This window comes from Myotis daubentonii, chromosome 9, assembly GCF_963259705.1.
Source record: "Myotis daubentonii chromosome 9, mMyoDau2.1, whole genome shotgun sequence".
In the NCBI taxonomy this organism is placed as follows: domain Eukaryota; kingdom Metazoa; phylum Chordata; class Mammalia; order Chiroptera; family Vespertilionidae; genus Myotis; species Myotis daubentonii.
The window spans coordinates 68976231-68995676 of NC_081848.1; the positions used below are offsets into that span (position 1 = coordinate 68976231).

General features: G+C 53.3%; 1 protein-coding gene across 6 annotated transcripts; it reads left to right on the forward strand.

Moving 5' to 3' along the window:
* Window positions 1-10460: 10460 nt before the first annotated feature.
* Window positions 10461-19252, forward strand: PACSIN3 (protein kinase C and casein kinase substrate in neurons 3). Of its 6 annotated transcripts, none has more exons than XM_059709420.1 (11): window positions 10461-10599; window positions 13827-13899; window positions 14142-14231; window positions 14372-14528; window positions 15532-15767; window positions 15868-16023; window positions 16885-17060; window positions 17200-17320; window positions 17484-17619; window positions 18259-18381; window positions 18760-19252. In XM_059709420.1, exons 3-11 carry the CDS (start codon window positions 14178-14180, stop codon window positions 18873-18875), a joined length of 1275 nt encoding a protein of 424 aa, XP_059565403.1. In that variant the 5' UTR covers window positions 10461-10599; window positions 13827-13899; window positions 14142-14177; the 3' UTR covers window positions 18876-19252. The 6 variants fall into 6 exon arrangements, with proteins under 6 accessions (XP_059565403.1, XP_059565404.1, XP_059565407.1 ...); XM_059709421.1 differs by lacking the exon at window positions 10461-10599 and adding an exon at window positions 10771-10856; XM_059709424.1 differs by lacking the exon at window positions 10461-10599 and adding an exon at window positions 10891-11015 and having other exon boundaries at window positions 17484-17620; window positions 18263-18381.
* Window positions 19253-19446: the final 194 nt, after the last annotated feature.

The window sequence follows — 19446 nt, forward strand, 5'->3', positions numbered from 1 at the left end:
GCTGGGGCAATGATGTGCTGGAGGGCGTGCTGGCCAGCCCGGCTTAGAGGTCTTAATGTCCTGACTTCCGCCAAATGCCAAGGCAGTGAGTCTCAGAGGTGTCCCGAGAGGAGACGGTTTGGATGCACCCCACTTTCTGCGACGAGCCAGGTTGGAGCTGGGGTTAGCCTGGGACTGCTGGACCTTTCCTTCCACCCGCTAAGCCCGGAGCCAGGCGCTTTGGTAAGGTGAGAGGAGACACATGCATTAACGGTAGAGCCTGCACTGAAGGCCAAGTAGGGATGGAAGACATTTCAAGATATTCCTTTTCGAAAGAAATGAATGCTCCAGAAGAAAAATTCCAAAGTGCTGTTTTGATGGGAAGATAAACCACCAGCAGGGCAAATTGGCTGCCTCTCCCCTGCTGGCTTGTAGCTGTGTTACAAAAGCAACATGGCCCGCTTTATTCAGACCAGCCTTTAGTTTCACCTCAGTATGGTGTTCATTTCTGGAGGATACTGAAACTTCAGAGATGACTGGGCCCCTACAGGGTTTACAACACACGGAGAAGAGAAGAAAAGTACTTGTGAAACAAGTAAACAATTCAAGACAAAACACAGTTGAGTACTAAATTGTGGCATGCCAACCAAGAGTTTTTAGATCAAAAATAATCGAATGGAGAAAGAAGTATTGAAGGAAGTCTCACAGGGAAATTGGAATTTCATGGGCTCGGCTGGGGGAAGGAGAAGAGAATCCCCGTGAATTCTAAGTTCAGCTGTGTACAGGAGTGAATTCTAAGTTCAGCTGTGTACAGGAGTGACCCTAATGGTGTTTGGCTTGAGGGCATTGGTATTTATGAATAGGGTCGGAGACAGCCTGTAGAGGAAAAAATTGATCACATTGACAATCACATTGGCAAAGTAAGAAAGGCCCATAAAGGGGGAAGTTGAATGGCAGGCAGAAGGGTTCAAATTTCATTCATTCTACTGACATCAAAAACCTGCTCTGTTCCTGGCACTATTTCAGTCAAAGAGAATGCTAAAATGAAAAATGCTCTTTGCCCCCATGGAGTGTGCCTTTTAACAGACAGGTAAACCTACAATTGTTAGTGGTGAATGGCACCAGATGTTAGACCATGGTCCTTGAACTTTAGCTGAGAAAGAATTCAGAGCCAAGACTCAAATACAAGCAAAAGTTTATTTGGAAAGTCACAGAGGTAGAAGAAGTGAGCTGTGGAAGAAGTGAGCCAGCTGGGCTGTATGGGCTCAGAAAACAAGCCACAGAGTAAAAGAAGGGCCCTTGGAGCTTAGAAGAAAAATGCAAAGAAAACCCATCTGGGGGAAGGAGAGGAGGAAAAGCGAGGGTGTGCTCAGGGCTTGGGAGGGAGAGCACTGAATTCTTTGAGGATTTTTACCTGCTTTCCAAAGGTGGGGGTTTCAGGGGAGGATCTCAACCAAATATTCATCAACTTTTCAGGTGTGTCCCCTCAAGGTTATAGTCTGCACTGATAGTCATCACAGCTGGTCCTGATGTCAGCCATGGCGTCACCCTGGCTGGCCTTGCTGCTTTTCTGGGCCTGGAGCTGAAACACAAGTGAGGCCTAGATGTTATCTCTAGTTTGACCAAAACTCTGTCTATCGTCAACAGACCCGAGGCTTCGTTCTTAAGATTTTTTGATGCAGGTCAGAACCTCGTTGTACTGAGGGCTTAATGCTTAAGGAAATGGTCATGCAAGGGCTTGTATGGGAGTCCTGTTTTCTAGGCCCCTGCTTCCTCCTCTAAGGGGCTCTATGGCATGACTAGTAACATACCAGGGGAGGAAAAGCTAAGGGAAGATCCGAACCTCATGACCATCGATCTGAACAGTCAGGGAGACAAATCGCTTGATCAATGATATGCAACTGTGTGTTGCTAGGCACCTGGGGGCTTTCAGCCCTGGTGACCTGTAATTGGCCTATCGCTTCTACTCTGCTCATGCCTGTCTGACTGCCTATTGTATCACAACCACCATAGAGTGTGATAAGCTTAGTGAGAGAGGGAGCTTTGGGTTCTGGTGGGATGGGGGACAGAGAGAAAAGTCACTTCAAGCTTGGAGTGGCATAAAGAAGGGACAGTGTCAAGGAAGTCTTCCAGAGAAGGCGACACTTAAACTGAATCTTGAGAGATTGACGAAGGGGAAAGAGGAGGGAGAAATGGAAAGGCATGGAGGCCATAGTTAGCCATGATGGATTCATGAACAAAGAAAATGCCCTGCTTAATGCTAGGTTTCCCCAGAGTCTCTTTTTAGGATTGGGGAGTTTTCCCTGGTGGCCTAAGCAAACTACATGTGGCCAGTGGAAACCGTCCTCACCTGCCAGGAAAGAACTTTGTTTCAGGTTGTGCTTTGGGGCTTTCTTACCCTGGGTTTTGCTTTGCTTCCCCAGAAAATAACTGTCTAGACTGAGGCTTGATGTCTTTCACTCCCATCTGGTGAGCCATCAGGTGCAGGGTGGACAAAAGCATTTCATACATATTTTTTAATGCTGCTAATCAGATAATGAGGTGAATGGTGAAGCATTGCTCTGGTTTCATGCCATTGCGAGGTTGTGCCATGCAACTCCGTGTATAGATGTTTTGGTCCTGTCTGTGACACAACCTTTGACATAAGGCATCACGAGGCAACTCATTCAAAAGTTGCTGGTGATAGCAAATAAAGGTCTCGTGTTCACACTGGAAGCTGGGCAGACCATGAGCATGACCCTAAATAATGCCAGTTTCTTTGATCAGCAAAACAATAGGTGGCTTAGGTGTTTTATCTGGAACAAATGACATAACACAGTGGTGTAAGAGCATTGTTCTTAGACTCTGTGATCTTGGGTTCATTATTTCACTTTTCTATGCCTGTGTTGCCTCATCATAAAATCAAGGAGAGGGGCGAGGTGGCTCAGATCTCTTCCAGCTTTTTTTTTTTTTTAATTATTATTAGTTAAGGTATTACAAATGTGTCCTCATCCCCCCTCTCTTCCAGCTTTAAAATCTGTGATCCTGTGACTTGCTGTTAAAGCGACAGAAACCAGTGACCGCTTTGAACTCTGGCCTCCCTGCGGGAAATTTCCATCAAGTAGGAACCGTTTTCCTGGTGCAGGCTGATAGGTGACTCTGATTCCGATCAAGCTGTCCGTGGATCCAAACGTTCTGCTGAGGCTGCAAAACCATCTATAGTCCGTGTGGATGGCGTGTGCAGGCTTCCCACACAGAGTTACTGCGTCCAGCGGTTTGCAAATGACAGCCTCAAGGATTCTGCAGAGCTTGCAGGGAACAAGTTGAAATTCCTCCTGAAGGATTGGAAACAGACTGAATACAGCATTCAGAGTCCTTGCAGCTTGGCATCGCCAATACATATTTAAGTGCCCAAATATAAATAAATTTGTAATAATGCTAAATGAGGGCATGGCTCCCACCCTCTGGGAATAGCATTCATTTCCAAAAATACAGTTTGGGGTAGCTTTGGAAGTGTCGGACAGCTGTGTAATTACCAAAAAACCTGCCTTCTGTCTTTACCGTGGGGGAAGAGGCACCATCTCCACGCTGAATCAGCATCCTGTCCTGGAATACCGTAGGTCCAGGGTGCCAGGAAACTTCTCCAGGCAGCCAGATTTTCAGGGCAACTGCCAGAGTGCTGAAATACTATACGTGAAAGTGCTCTGCAAACTGTAAAGTGTTCCACAAATAGGAGTTATATTATCTCCTTGTGATACGTTATTTCCTGATAAGGCCTAATAAAGGTAGTGAAGAAGCTCTTCGCTGTTCTCACCACTCAGATAACCATCATGGAGAGAACAGAGACCAGAGAATCAGGAACCAGAGAGTCAGAACCCAGGGTTTGAGTCCTGGCAGTGCCTTCTCCTCACTCTTCTGATGCCAGAGGGCTGTTCCAGGACTGCAGGACTCCCAAGTGACAGAAATAAAAATGGTTCCCTCTGTGTGACAGCCAAGCCAGTTCTCTACGAGTGGGTGAGTCATGTGCTAGTGGGGCTGGGAGAACTGCATTTGCATTCCTTCACACTCCCCTCTTCCCACTCCCCTCTTCACTGCCCTGTTTTGGCTCCTGTCCCTACTATGACATGTTAACTCTAAGAGCCTGTGATAAAAATCTTGCCCAAGGAACCCTAGCTAAGTTTGTCCTTGTAGAGGAAGGCAGTGAGCTGCCAGAGTAACTGTGGTTCTTACTGGGGAAGCCAGTAGCCTTGGGGAGGGGGCGGGTATCTTGGTACAATCTACACGCATCCTCCCCAACACTCAAAACTCTGAGTGGGCATCCTCCCAGACACAGTTACTGTATGCTACCCTTTGTGCCTGACTATCCCTGTGTCATTGGGCCCCAGAGTCTGAGAGTTTTGTCATAATTATAGGCCATCTAGAAGTCCAAGCCACATTGGTGTTGGCTGCTGATCCATTCTGCAAAGAGACACATTTGTGAAACTGGATGGAGAGAAACTCTGAAAGTCAGGCTGCTTTTCAAGTTCAGGAAGTATTTTACTAGCTTTCCAAGGCTAACCGCTGTAGCCCTCTCCAGTCCAGTGACGTGGGTTGAATGGCGGTCCCTGAAAAGATGTAGCTACCTCCTGATCTCCAGAGCCTGTGAATGTTACTTCATTTAGAAAAAGGATCTTTGCAGATGTAGTTAAGGATTTTAAGATGGGAGGCTGTGGCCTTCTTTGTAAACTGGGAAGAATAAGTCCTACTGGACCGGGTTGTTGAGAGGCTCAAGTGACCAAGGGCTGAGCAGAATGCCTGTGTACCACAGAGGCCGCTACCACGGCTGAGCTAGGAGGACAAGGAAAGACTGTCCCCCAGAGCTTGGGGAGGGAGTATGGCCCTGCCCACGCTTTGATTTTGGATTTCTGGCCTCCAGAACTGTAAGAGAAGGTATTTCTGTTGTTTTACGCCACCCAGTTTGTGGTCATTTATTTCGACAGCCCTACCCTAGGAAACGAATAAACCCACGCCCGTGGGTGCTCAGCAATACCAGGTGGGAAAATCTCACACTGTGTTGGGGTCAGACAGCCCTCACATTCCCACTTCCTAGTTGCGTGTTTGAGCTAATCTTAGCACCTTCCTGAGCCTGCTGTCTTCTTTGTAAACCGGGAAGAATAAGTCCTACTGGACTAGGTTGTTGAGAGGCTCCAGTGACCAAGTGCTGAGCAGAATGCCTGTGTACCACAGATGCTGCAAATACATGCACTTCCGCTTCGCCACCCAGCCCTGCCTCCCCCCAGGCACAGAGCTGCCTTTCTGAGGTTGAGTTGCACGGTTTCCTCACTTTCCCCCAGGTCTCGGAGCTCATCCATGATGTCCAGAATAGTACCTGGCCCCGCCTTCTTGACACGATCATTTGGACATCTCAGTATCTCAAACCTAATGTGTCCAAGAGTGAAGTCTTGATCTTCCTTTCTCCTCCTGCCTCTTTCACATCCCCCGCCATCTCAGTAAATGGCACTTCAAGCTAAAAACCAGGGAGTCATATTTTTCCTTTGTTTGTTTTCATTTTTTTTTAACTTTTCATTTTGAAATAATCTCAGACTTACAAAGAGTTGCATAAAGCTTACAAAGAATTTCATACACTCTTCCATAATTCCACAAATGTAACATCTTACGCAAGCATAATACAATTATCAAGGTGAAGAAATTAGCACTAATAACACTCAACTACAAACTTGGTGTACATTTTGCCAAGTGCCCCGCTAATGTCTTACTCTGGTCCAGAGTCCACTCCAAGATCTCAGGTTGGGAGCCGCTTTGAAATACCTCTCCCCACTTAGCATCCACATTTAACTCATCAGCACATCTATCGATTTCCCCACATACTTCTTCAGTCCCTTCACGGAGCACCTCCACGGCTACCACTCTAGAAAAAGCCACTTTGTTCTTGCACTTTTGACTGTGGCAACCTCCTCATTGGTCTCTCTGCTATTCTTCTCCCTCTAATCCAGGGATCAGCATAGTTGAGAGTAAAGGGCCTGATAGTAAATATTTTAGGCTTTGCAGGCCATACAGTCTCTGCTGTAACTATTCAACAGTGCAAAAGCAGCCATAGACACTTTGTAAACAAATAAGCAAGGCCGTGTTCCAATAAAACTTTATTTGGGGACACTGACATTGGAATTTCCTGGAACCTTCATGTGTTACAAAATATTATTCTCCTTTTGATATTTTTCAACTGTTTAAAAATATAAAACCCATCCTTAGCTTGTAGGTGGCCCAGGCCACAGTTTGCTGATCCCCTGCTCTAATCTATTCCTCACATGACATCCAGAAACACACTGAGGTCTCTCTTCTGCTTCATTTCTGCACTCAGAATAAGACAGTGCCTGTGGTGTCTGGGTACTGCCCGCCCCTCTTCCCTCCCCCACTCATTCACCATGCCCTACCCACTCTACCCTTCTTCTCTAGAAGGTCTTCTCCATGTCGTGGCCTTTGCACACCTCAGTCCTTCTAACTAGAATGTTCTCTCTTAGGTTCCCTCTTCACCTAGATGACTTCTACTTGTCTTTTGGGTTTTGGGGGCTTCTGTGGGTAGAGAAACTTAAACTTCTGGAAAGGTCTTCTCTGATCCTCCTATATTTTTTAAAATATATATATTTTATTGATTTTTTACAGGGAGGAAGGGAGAGAGATGGAAAGTTAGAAACATCGATGAGAGAGAAAGATCGATCAGCTGCCTCCTGCACAACCCCTACTGGGGATGTGCCCGCAACTAAGGTACATGCCCTTGACCGGAATCGAACCTGGGACCCTTCAGTCCACAGGCCGATGCTCTATCCATTGAGCCAAACTGGCTAGGGCGCCTATATTCTTAATGCTCCCTTTCTTATTCTCTCAGTACCATGTCCTTTGAATGTTTCTGTTTCCCTTAAAACACTTACTACAAAGGGTAACTATGAATTTGGGCCTTAATTTGATTTTAGTGGAAAACTCCATGAAGTCAGGGACCATGTGTGCCGTGTTTGCATTGTGGACCAAGCACCAGGCGTGGTATCTGGCATAGTGGGTGTTCCATGAACGGCAGACAACGGAGTGGATTTTCCACTAGAATTCTTTCAGGAGGACCCTGTGGACTTCAGGGAAAGGCCCACATGAGCCAGGGCAGGCTTCCTAAGCAGAACCCTCCTGTACACCTGGGCTCTGCAGAGGCATTTCCAACGAATCTGCTCCAGGCAAATTCCTGACCCTGGAGAAGCTTTCATTAAAGTCCCCACTCTGAAACCTGCTATGCATTTTCACTCTAATGTCATCCATCTGCTGTTCTTCCTGCGTTCCAACACGAAAACAGCCTCCCCCACTGAGGTTAACCCTTCTCAATAACTCTGGGGTTGCCTGAGATCTTAAAAACATAGCTGTTGAGTCAGAATACTTTATTCAGCTGCCAGTCAGGAATGCTGGGGCAATGTCCAGAGGCCACGGAGAGAAACACAGCAGCCTTCAGCCCTCTGCCCACTCTAATCTACCCTCTGCAGGGCTGCCAGAGTTACCTTTATCTAGTCACTCTCATCCACACTGCCCACTGCGCCTGTAGGATAAAGTCCAAATTCTTCAGCCCACCTTGCAAAGCTTCACCATTCATTCCATCCCAACCTATCTTACCAGCCTCATCTCTCATCTGCCTCCACCAGATCCTAAACTCAATATTCTAGACCAGAACTGTACAATTCAGTTGCCACTAGCATTGTGGCTATTACATCTTTAGTTAATTAAAATTAGATTAAATTTAAAATTCAGTTTCTTAACCACACTAATCACATTTCAATGGCTACAGCATTGGACAGTGAAGCTATAGAATGTTTCCCTCGCTGCCAAAGATTCTATTTGGACAGCACTGTTTTAGACAATAAGACCCACTCACCATCTCCTAAAAGACTCTTTATTTTAAATATGCAATTTACACATAAGTACATTCTCACTGTTAATTTTCTAACCTTACAAAAGTCTCCTTTACCAATTCTATACATCTCACTAGAGATAATCACAGAAATAAATTTGGTGAATATTCTCTCTGAATATTTTGTGTGTGCTGCACTTTGCTTTTTTTTCACTCAACAGTGCCTTGGAGATCTTCATATAAGAACACATCTCTAGACACCATGTATTTTAGGTGCTGCAGAGTAATCCAAAGCATGAATGAACTTTAGGTTATTTAACCATGGCACTCCTATGGACATTCGTTTTCTATTTCCCCTTATTGTAAACAATACTACATGCAAACATCTTTGTATGTTTTCATGCGCTTGGACACGTTTGTCTAGGACAGACACGAAAAAGTGGAATTGCTGGGTCATATGCTAACACCCCTGGGGCTTGGCACACCCTGGTACTCCCGCCTAGAATGCCTCTCCACATGACGAATTCCTGCTCATCAAGACCCATCAAGTGTCACCACCCATGGAAGGCAGTCTCTTCTGTCTCTCTTCTCCCATAGTACTTCATGTCCACAGAGAATCATTATTGTGCACGTAGAGCCCTGCCTTATTTATCTTTGTGTTCCCAATACCCTAGCATAGGGCTTAGCATAGAGCAAAAATTCAAATGTTTTCTTGGTTGGATAAATGAATGACTAAATAAATAAACAGGTGAAGGCACAGGGGTTAGGACATTCCAGATGCTCAAGGTGAGTGAGTCTGTGAATGTTTCAAACTTGGGCTCTGGACCAATCTGCCACTTGGTGCCTCAAGCCAAACCACGTCTGTAGGTCTCTGTCTATCCAGCCCTCTGACCTTGGGCATCTCATTTTGAAGTCTCTTCAAGCCGGGCACTCCACTGATAGAGCAGTGTGAGTGTGTAGGGGCTCTGGCTGTGGAGCATAGAAATCTGAGCCCTGGGGGCAGCCCTAACAGGAGGTTGTCTTTCAAGAGCAGCTCTGTCTTTTTCCCTTTTGAAGCAGCTTGGTGTGCTCTGGGTTTGGGTTTATTTTTTCTCCCTATGGTACCTTAGGGGCAATTAAGATCAGCTGCAACATTTCTGCTTTCTGCTTCCAGATTGAACCCAAGGGAAGCCAGATGTTTGACACCGGCACCCACTCCTGGTGATCTCATTAACAGGCCTGTTTTCTGAGTCTCTGTGACCTGGCTTCCCCAGACCCCAGGGCCTGGCTTGCAGCCTTGCTTTTTTAATGGGGTTTTAATAAGTGGCTCCTGTAATTAATTTCATTCTTGTGTTTTCACACGTTCTGTCTAGGTGCCTAAAGGCCCTCAGGCACTAGGTGGGATGTTAACAGATTTTAAATAACACAAACCACTGTGACTGTCATCAGACACTACCCCAGCTCCTCTCATTTGCAGTTGTTTTACAATCCGCAATTAGCCGGGGCACGCGGCCCATTTGGGACGCCAGCCGGTCACCTGTCATGTATTATAGAGGTAGAAACAGACACGGAGAAAAGGGACTTGTCCAGGATGCAGCAGAGAGTGGGTGCTGAGCCTGGTTTCAGAAGTCCATCCTGCTGGGCACACACCCCTGTGAGAACCCAGGCAAGGACCCACTACTCAGGTACCACTTGCCAAGCGGCTGAGGCCTCAGACCAATGGTCTTGGGTGCCTCACTGGGTCTTGGGGAGGCAGTTTCGTCCTCTCACCGGGACTACGGAGCAAGTCCACCCTCAGCAGCTCATACTATCCCCTGCAATTACCTTCATTCATTCCCTTCTGGCCCTTTCCAATTTATGCGCGGATTTATCTGCACAAAGAACGCTCCAGTAATTCCTCCCGGGTTTACTAGAAACATAATTTCGCTATTTTTAAAGCTACGGTTTTAAAATCCGCGAACACGTACTCACACTCCTCTGCGAGTGTGTGTGTGTGTGTGTGTGTGTGTGTGTCGGGAGGGGGCGGGTGTCGGTGTGTATCGAGTGCGTAAGGAGAGAACGTGACCCTGGGCTTCCCAGAGCTCCGCGTCCTCCCCCTGCGGGCGCACTCCTGGGAGGGCACCCGGCTCTCCAACCCCGAGCGGATTTGCGCGGTCTGGATCCTCCGAGCGCCCGGGCGTCGGACCTCGCTGGCCTGAGCCCCCTCTCGCCTGCCAGGGGAGGACGCGGCCGCCGGGTCACCAGCGCAGGAGCGAGCGGGAGGGGAGGGGAGGCCGAGCAGGTGGCGATTAGGTCAGCTTCGGAACATTCTTGGGCCGCTCCAGTGGATATAAATAACAGAGGGCAGGCTCCGAAAAAATGCCGGGGTGGGGACACGGGCGCGAGAAAGAAGGGATTTGTTTAGGGTGGGGTGGCTTCGTGGGGATCTGGAAAAATCCACCCAGGCTGGTGCTCGACACAGGCGGTGGAGGGGCGAAAGGACTTAAAAGTGAATACAGGAGTGACACAAAATGTGGGAATGAGAACGCGGAGGGGGAGGAGCTCTTGCCTTTTGGCCCCACCCCTACCGCGTGTGGGTCCCAGGCTTCCGAATGCGCCTCAGGTTGGCAGGCCGGGCTGGAGTTGGAGTCCCGGCCCAGCCCCACTGCAGATCCCGTGAAAGCCGCTGAAGGTATCTGACCTCAGTTTCTGCATCTGCACAATGGAAATCCTAATGCTCACCAGGGGATGGTGGTGAGCTACGTCGGAGCTAACTTCTAAGGAGTCTGTGATCTGCAAAAAATGTAAGGCGGTGTAGCCCCCAGACCTCCCTCCAAAGGATGTCCATGCGCCGGTCCCTTCCCGCTTCCACAAGTCTCCCAGGCTCGGCAAAAGCCGGGGAGGGGCAAAGCTGAAATCGGACGCCCTGCAGCGGCTCGGCGCCACCCTGGGGAGTCGGCCCTGGCACTTCTCACGCGGGAGCCGCGACTCACGGCCCGCGTCCCGGGAGCCGCCGGTGGCCGCGATGCCAGCGGCCCCGCGCCTGCGGACGGACGGTGGGGTAGGGGCCGCGGCAGCGAGGAGAGGGCGGGGCCGGGGGCTGGGCTTCCCGGGGGAGGGCCCGGAGCGCTCCGGGAGGCGGCGGTCAGGGCCAGGAGCGTCAGGACTCCAGCAGGAGCGTGGCCGGACCCCAACTCACCCAGAGCGCAGGGAGGACGCGGTGAGTGCGGCAGCGCGGAGACCGCGGGAAGGTGGCGGCGGGAGCGCCGGCTCGAGCCCGCCTTCCCCTCGCTCCCACCCCTGAAGTTTGCAGTGGGACCGACTCCCGCCCCCGGAGCCCCTGGCCACTCAGCTCGGTGCGTGGACGGAGAGTTGCCGCTGAACCGAGGGGGTGGTTCATCTGCGGCGGCGGCGCGCACCCTGAGATTTCCCAGGCCGGCCGGGGGGAGGGGGCTTCGGGACCGGAGGGCACACCATCTCCTGGGGCCTCTTCAGGGCTCCAGATCGTCCTGGGGCCCCGGAAAGGGCCTTCGCTCCCCGGCGACCCTTTTGCCCTCTGCAAAGAGCTCCAGTTCCCAGGGCCGCTGCCCGGGCCACCATCTCGAGTCCCCCTGCCCTCAGCAGTGATCGGCCGGCCCCACCCCCGCCGAGACCGAGTTCGACAAGTTTGGCCAACAAGTCCTGGAACCTCCATGGCTGGGCCTGGCCTGGCAGCTCCGCTTGGGCTTCATGGCTCTGAGTTGTGCAGCACCCGGCTGGCCAGAGGGGCCGGTCGGAGGGGTACGTCCACAGGGTTGAGAGCAGAGCCCGCCAGCTCCTGGGCTCCGAGGTTTGGTGTGGAAGGTCCGGGTTTGGAGTGCGTCATCGGGGAGTAGGCACCTCGGCAGGCAGGTCGGGTTTCCAAAAGTGCCCCTTTGTTATGCCCCTCCCAGGCCCTGCCTCCTCCCCTTTCCCCGCGCCACCCCCTCCCCCAGCCGCCCCGGCCACCGATTCCAGCCGCTGTAGCCTAGGTGTCCCTATGTTTGCCGCCCCCTCCGTGCCTTCCACTCAGGGCTGCCGGCTCTCCGGGAGGGGCAGCTGGAAGAAGAGGCCTTGGGTGCAGCCTGTGACTCAGGACAGGATGGTTGGGCAGGGCAGGAAGGCAGTACTCCCTCCCAGGGGCTTGCCCCCAGCTTCTGGGAAGGGGGAGGGCAGGTCTGGGCAGGGGTTAACTACCTGCCTCAGGTAGGGAGAGTGGGTTCTTTCCTGAATCCCAGGATTCCTTACCTTGGCCCAGGCAGCTATGAGGAGACCCTGCCAAGTCCTAGCCAACTTCTAGGGGTCCAGTAGGTGCTGACTCCCTGGGCAGGGAAGCTTTCATTATCTGCTTTCTGAGCTCTTGTCTGTGGCAGCGTGTTCTGGGGACCGTTCTGCGTCTGCTGAGATCGGGAGGTCCAGGGTGCAAGGCCCACGCCTACAGCTAGATGCAGCCGGGGCTGTGGGGCCTGGCTGTGCCTGGGGCTGGGTCTTGTGTTTGCTCTGGGAGGCCGGAGGGAGCAGTGCCAGCCCTGCACACAGCTTGCTCTGTTCTGGGGCCAGAGAGAGGGAATGGGTCGGGGGCAGCTCTCCAGGGAGCTGGGAGCATGGAGCTGGGGCGGCAGGGGGCTGGGGCCCCAGGATGCCTGACTGGGACGGCCCCAAAGGCCGGTGATTGACAGCCGCAGCTCCGGTTCTCTCCATCTGGTTGGCAAGTGGGACAGACTCAAGAGGAGGCAAGGTGAAGTGCTGAGCACCCTGGTGGGGTTAGCTGCTCTGCTCTGTGCCCAGGCACCTCCGTTGCAGGCCTGAGCTCTCCTGTTAGCTGGGGGGGGGGGGGGGGGGGGGGCGGCGCACAGGCCAACCTTTCACACAGCTGCTGTAGCTGGGGGTTTCCTGGTCTTCAGGGGAATGACATTTGTGTTTTCATTCAACTACTAACACCAGTGCCTGGAGGAACCCAAATTGGACCCTCAGGAAGTCTGTCAACGGCTGCGGACAGATCCTGTGGGATTTATACCCTGACTGAGGGGTCAGAGGGGCTGTGGGAATGGGGATGGTGGGTGGGGCTGTGGACGAGATGCCTCGATTTGAATAGGAAGAACGGGTAGAGGTTCCTCAGTGTGGAGGGGGCACTGCAATGAAGGCTTGCTTGGGGGCAACAGGCACATTCCGTCCTCCGTCCTCCATCCTCAATGGGCCTGGCGGAGTCCCCTGGGCTTGCTCAGAGGAGGATGCGATTTCCTTCTAGGAGCCCGAGTGGCTGCCTCGGACAGCTGAGACCCTGCGCAGAGGCAGGAAGGGAGTGGCCACGTGCCACTGTGTCCTCTTGCCCCTGGGGTGGTGGTGTGGGTAGGAATCCGCCTTGCCCTGCTCTGTGATTCTGGAGAATACTCATAACTGGCCCGTCACCTGTCTGACTCCCTCAGGGTGTCGCAGACTCTGAGCTTTTTGAGGGTGGGGCTGAGTTGCTCATTACCCACAGAGCCCTGTGGGACCTCAGATGCTGGGGCCAGGATGAGTCTCCTTGTGACCGTCAGGCCCCTCATACTGCTGTTCATTGCTTGGTTTGAGTGTTATACCAGCCCTGGCACAGAAACAGACCAGGGGGCAGAATTTCCATCTGAGGAGGGATCTGAGGCTCCCTTACGAGGCCACGATGGGACTCGGGCCTCTGGGCTCTCAGTCCTTCCCAGCACAGGGAAGAGTGGCTGGGCACCCTCTGACTTGGCCTGGTCTGGAAAAGGACCTCCTTGTTGTTCAAAGAAAGGCGGCAGGACCCTGGCTGGGGCAGGCGTCCTCTTTCTCATCTGCAGTCAGGGTGGTGGGGCCCTCTGCCCTCTGCCCACCACCCACCCCCGCCTGCCATCTAATCCCCGGCTGGATCGGATGACCTGCCTGGCATTCTCTTGGCTGGAATCTGGCGCTTCTGACAGCAGTTGCTATATTGGGGGAGCTGGGCACCGCCCTGGACAGTCTAGGTCCCCGCCCTCACCCCCTGCTTTGCTCTCATTAGCTTCCAGGCAGAGTCACAGTGGCAGCTTTGAGAGTTGGACTGCCAGGTCCCTGAAGTGATCTCTAGGCTCCAGGTACATGGGGTAAGATGGGGGAGGGCAGACCCAGGGTAAGAGAAGGAGCTTGGAAACCGCCATCTTTGCCCCTATCCTGGCCCCTCTTGGGGACTCCCAGACCCCTGCCTGCTAAGTCCTCATTACAACAGCCCCGTGGGTGGTGGGATGGCAGTGGGGGTGAAGCCCAGGGACAGGAGAGGGCCTCTTGCTCTCCCAGAAAGCACGTGCCCAGCTTCTCTGCTTACCTCTGTACTCCACAGCCCCCGCCCGCCACCATTCCGTGCTGCAGGGACACCATGGCTCCAGAGGAGGACACTGGAGGGGAGGCCCTAGAGGGCAGTTTCTGGGAGGTGAGCAGATGGGTTTGGGGGTGGCACTGTCATGCCCACCCCTCTGGGCTCAGCCACCTATCTGGGGTTGTCTAGCTGGCAGCGCCAGCCCCACAGGGGGCTTCTCCCTGGCCACTCCGCCCTTTCCATGTACACCCCAGGCTGGCAACTACAGGCGGACAGTGCAGCGGGTGGAAGACGGGCATCGGCTGTGCGGGGACCTGGTCAGCTGCTTCCAGGAGCGTGCCCGCATCGAGAAGGCCTACGCCCAGCAGTTGGCTGACTGGGCCCGAAAGTGGAGGGGTACCGTGGAGAAGGGTGAGCCAGCATATGGGCCTAGCAGGGAGCAGAGAGCTACCAATGTGGGGAGATCAGGCAGGCAGCTTCTTCTTTTTAATCCTCAACCAAGAAATGAGGATATTTTTCCATTGATTTTTAGAGAGAATGTATGGGAGAGGGGAAGAAAGGAGGGGGGGAGAGAGAGAGAGAAACATCAAATGGTTACCTTCTATACGCCTCAATGGGGTGTGGAGGGGGTGCGGACCAGACCTGCAACCCAGGTATGTGCCTTTGACGGGGAATCGAACCCAAGACTCTCTGGTGCCAAGGCAGGTGCTCTAACCATGGAGCAACCAGCTAGGGCTGGGGCATCTTCTTTTTGCACCTGTGGTGGAAGGTTGAGGCTCTCGTGTCTGCTTTCCTGTTAAAGGGAAGATCCTCCTGGTAATTCTCATGGCAGTGCTGTTAGCGTTTGCTAAGTACAGTCACGAGTCATTTGATATTTCTAACAACCCTGTGATGGAGACAGGCCTGATGTACACATTTTCTAGAGGACATTCGGAAGTTCAGAGAAGCTAAGACTTGCCTGAAGCCACACAGCTAGGAATAACTTAAACTGGACCAGGCCTTCTGATAGGGGATCTTTCCACCCTAACTATCGGCCTTCCCTGGGAACAGACTCTGGTTCCTCCTTTTGAGGCAACAGAGTATAGAGGTTTATGCCACAGGCTAGATCTGAATCTCAGTCCCACTTGCAGCTGTCACGCTCTGGGCAGTAAACTTCACTAGTGTGGGCCGCCGGTTTTTTCACTTGTTAACAGTTGATCATGACACTGTCTTCATGGTGGTGGATGAGGCAAGGGTTTAGTGAGATCTGGTATGTCAAGGCACAGAGCGGGTATGCAGTAAGCAGCAGCTGACATCGCTGCTCTTCTTTGCATCCCCACTGCGTGCCTGGCGCCTGGAATAGCACCTGGGGGGCGGGGAGGGCCCGTTTCTGGTGGCTTTCCTGGGCTGGCCTAAGTCCCATGCCTCCCTGCAGGCCCCCAGTATGGCACGCTGGAGAAGGCCTGGCACGCCTTCTTCACGGCGGCTGAGCGGCTGAGCGCGCTGCACCTGGAGGTTCGGGAGAAGCTTCACGGGCAGGACAGTGAGCGGGTGCGTGCCTGGCAGCGGGGGGCCTTTCACCGGCCAGTGCTGGGTGGCTTCCGAGAGAGCAAGGCGGCAGAGGACAGCTTCCGCAAGGCCCAGAAGCCCTGGCTGAAGAGGCTGAAGGAGGTGAGCCTGGGAGGGATGCGCAGCAGTGGCCTGCTCCTTACTAAGTCCACGGGCCCGGGGTGTGGTGTGCTGGGTCCAGAATTGTCCCTGTGTGTGCCAGGTTGAGGCCTCCAAGAAGAGTTACCACGGAGCCCGGAAGGAGGAGAAGACAGCGCAGACTCGGGAGAGCCACGCGAAGGCAGACAGCACGGTCTCCCAGGACCAGCTGCGCAAGCTGCAGGTGCGGGTGGACCGCTGCACCAAGGAGGCCGAGAAGGTACCGCCATGGATGGGCTAGCCCAGCTCAGGGCTTCCTGAATGCCTTTCCTGGTCCCCAGCACTCTTCCTGCTCCTGTCCTCACCTGCCACCCTCTCTCCAGATTACCATTTAAAGGAGGAACCTGAGAAAAGACGATGCTTTACCCAGGGAAAGAAACGGTGCAAGTTCAGGCATTGGGATAATTTTAGCAGCTGAGACCTTCCCAGCTCCCTTCCTTTCCCGGTGTTCCACCTGGGACCACCTTTCATGTTGGTTGCTTTGACAGAGTGCCTTTTTCTCTAGCTCTGCATATCCAAATCTTCCCATCCCCTGAGGTGCCGGTCAGTTTCCTCCTCCGCCATGAAGCCTTCCCTGATTTCTTCCACCCCCTCCTGGGTGGACCCCATCTCACTCTTCACTCTCCATCTCTTCTTACTCTCACTTTTAGTCTTCACTCACCAGACTCTAAAAGCTGCTGTGCCCAAATGTCACCTCTCTTATTAGGCTGTAAGGGGCCGGAGCCAGACCTTGTGACTGGTTGCCTCTGGTGCCTAGCCCAGGGTCTAGCCCAGGGGTGGGCAAACTTTTTGACTCGAGGGCCACAGTGGGTTCTTAAACTGGACCGGAGGGCCGGAACAAAAGCATGGATGGAGTGTTTGTGTGAACTAATAGAAATTCAAAGTAAACATCATTACATAAAAGGGTACGGTCTTTTTTTTTTTTTTTTAGTTTTATTCATTTCAAACAGGCCGGATTCGGCCCACGGGCTGTAGTTTGCCCACGGCTGGTCTAGCCAATGGCAGGTACTCAGTAAATACTAGCGGAATCGTAAGTGGAAGGAGGTCTCGTGCTGACCGGGTCCCCTCCTCTCCCACCCAGACAAAAGCCCAGTATGAGCAGACGCTGGCAGAGCTGCATCGCTACACCCCACGCTACATGGAAGACATGGAACAGGCCTTCGAGACCTGCCAGGCTGCTGAGCGCCAGCGGCTTCTCTTCTTCAAGGATATGCTGCTCACCTTACACCAGCACCTCGACCTCTCCAGCAGTGAGAGGTATGGCCTGCGTGGACATGGTGGTCTGGGGAACCGCTGGGTCTCTTCCACTCCCTTGGGCTCTGGCTGGGCTGAAAGAGATTAAGGAGGTGCAAGGGCCCAAGACTTCCTAGTTTGAGGGTTGTGCCTCGGGCCACAGGTTCCATGAGCTCCACAGAGACCTGCATCAGGGTATCGAAGCAGCCAGTGACGAACAGGATCTGCGCTGGTGGCGCAGCACCCACGGGCCGGGCATGGCCACGCACTGGCCACAGTTTGAGGTACGTGTTCCAGGTGGGGCTGGGAGATGGGATGGATTCCCACGGGGCTCAGCCTGGACCTCAGGAGGGAGGCCAGGACTTGGGATGAAGAGGTGAAGGTGATTTGGATGGCCCTGGGTCATCAGCCTGCAGCCCAGCCTGACCCTAAGCACTGTCCCCACAGGAGTGGTCCTTGGACACACAGCGGACAATAAACCGGAAGGAGAAGGGTGGCCGGAGCCCTGATGAGGTTACTCTGACCAGCATCGGGCCCACAAGAGATGGTGCTGTGCCCCCACCTCAGTCCCCCGTGTCCCCAGGGTGAGAGCCAGAAACTTGGTTGTTCAGCTCTGGCCCCTGCCCTGCCCGCCCCTCCTTCATTCCCTTCACACCTGAAGTGGGTTGAAAATGGGTGTCAGAGCCATAGCCGGTTTGGCCCAGTGAATAGAGCGTCGGCCTATGGACCAAAGGGTCCTGGGTTCGATTCCGGACAAGGGCACATACCTTGGTTGTAGGCTCCTCCTCAGGGCTCGTGCAGGAGACAACCAATCAATGTTTCTCCCACATCAGAGTTTCTCTATGTCTTTTCCTCTCTCTCTTCCACTCTCTCTAAAAATCAATGGAAAAATATCCTCAGGTGAGGATTTAAAAAACAAAGAAAATGAGTGTCAGGGATCTTGGACCTCCCGAGTGGTTGTAATGCCAGTTTTCGTGGTGGTTTAGGTTTGCCAGGTGTTCCCCCGTTCCCTCTCACTTACTGCTCATGTCAGCACCGTGTGGCAGGAAGCCCTGAGCTCGCAGGCAGGTGTGGCAGAGGCCAGGCCAGACTCTTCCAGTTCTTCCCCACCTGCCTCTCCCAGGGTCCCTCCCGGGGGTGGGCCCTTGACTGTGGGTCCCAGGCTCTCTCGGTCAAGGTGTTCCTTATGCCCTGAGCCTGCCCCTTCTGCCTCCCCTCTCCCGCAGTGGGCAGGATGAGGAGTGGTCAGACGAGGACACTCCCCGGAAGGCTGCCACTGGGGTGCGGGTGCGGGCGCTCTATGACTACGCTGGCCAGGAAGCTGATGAGCTGAGCTTCCGAGCAGGTACCCTGGGACCCCTTTCCTGTTCCTTTCCAGGCTTCAACCTTCCCTCCCCATTTATTGTCTTGAACAGGGCGGGTGGCAAAGGGAAGCCAGACACCTACTTCTTAAGGGTCAGGTCTCTGACTCTTAAGGTTGCTCTGGGTCCAGTCTGCAGGAGTCAGAGTGTCTGCCTCTCGAAACCTCCAGCTGGGGTCCGACTGCTGCATCCAGGGCCTGGGGTGGGGTGGCTTGCTGACTGGGACCTCCCTCTGCCTGAGCCAGGTCTCTTCCCCTAGCTGGGTTCTCTGGGTTACTGCCTGCCCCCCTCAGTCCTTGACCCAATTGCAACAACGGGGCTGGGCCAGGGCAATTGGCAATGACCAACCCCCCTTCCCCCAGGGGAGGAGCTGCTGAAGATGAGCGAGGAGGACGAGCAGGGCTGGTGCCAGGGCCAGCTGCAGAGCGGCCGCATTGGCCTGTACCCTGCCAATTACGTGGAGTGTGTGGGGGCCTGACAGCCCTGGCAGCCCTTCTGCAATGTTTCTCCACCCTGAGCCAGAGCCCAGCCTCTGGACAGCCGGACCCGAGGGCCCTGAACCAGTGCCCCTGCTGTCCCTCTGTCCCCAAGTCCTGGGAGTCAGGGAGGGGAGGGGCCGACTGAGTCTAGGCTGTGGGTAATGGGAGGTCAGGAGGTCACAGAAGGGTTCAGGGTACCTCGGCCTACCCAGGAGTGTTTGGTCTCCCCAGGAGCCATGGACCCAATTCCTGGTCTCTGCGTTTTGGGGTTCCTGGGGTGGGCTTGAGGTGAGTGTCGTTCTGAGCTAGCAACACTCTTTTGTGGCTTGTTCTAGTGTGTATTAAACTTGAAAAAAATAAAAAAGCATTTTCAGGCTTGTGTGTACCTTTTTATTTATTTATTTATTTTCATCTTTTATGATACTCCACCCTTGCCAGGCTGCAGAAGGCTTTGGGGGAGAGAAGCACTGAGGGAAGGTCCGTGGGCCCAGAGAATGTTACGGGGACTGGGGTTGGGCAAAGGTTGGCCAGATGGTACCCTAACCTTGGGTGGAAGAGGCTAGCATCAGG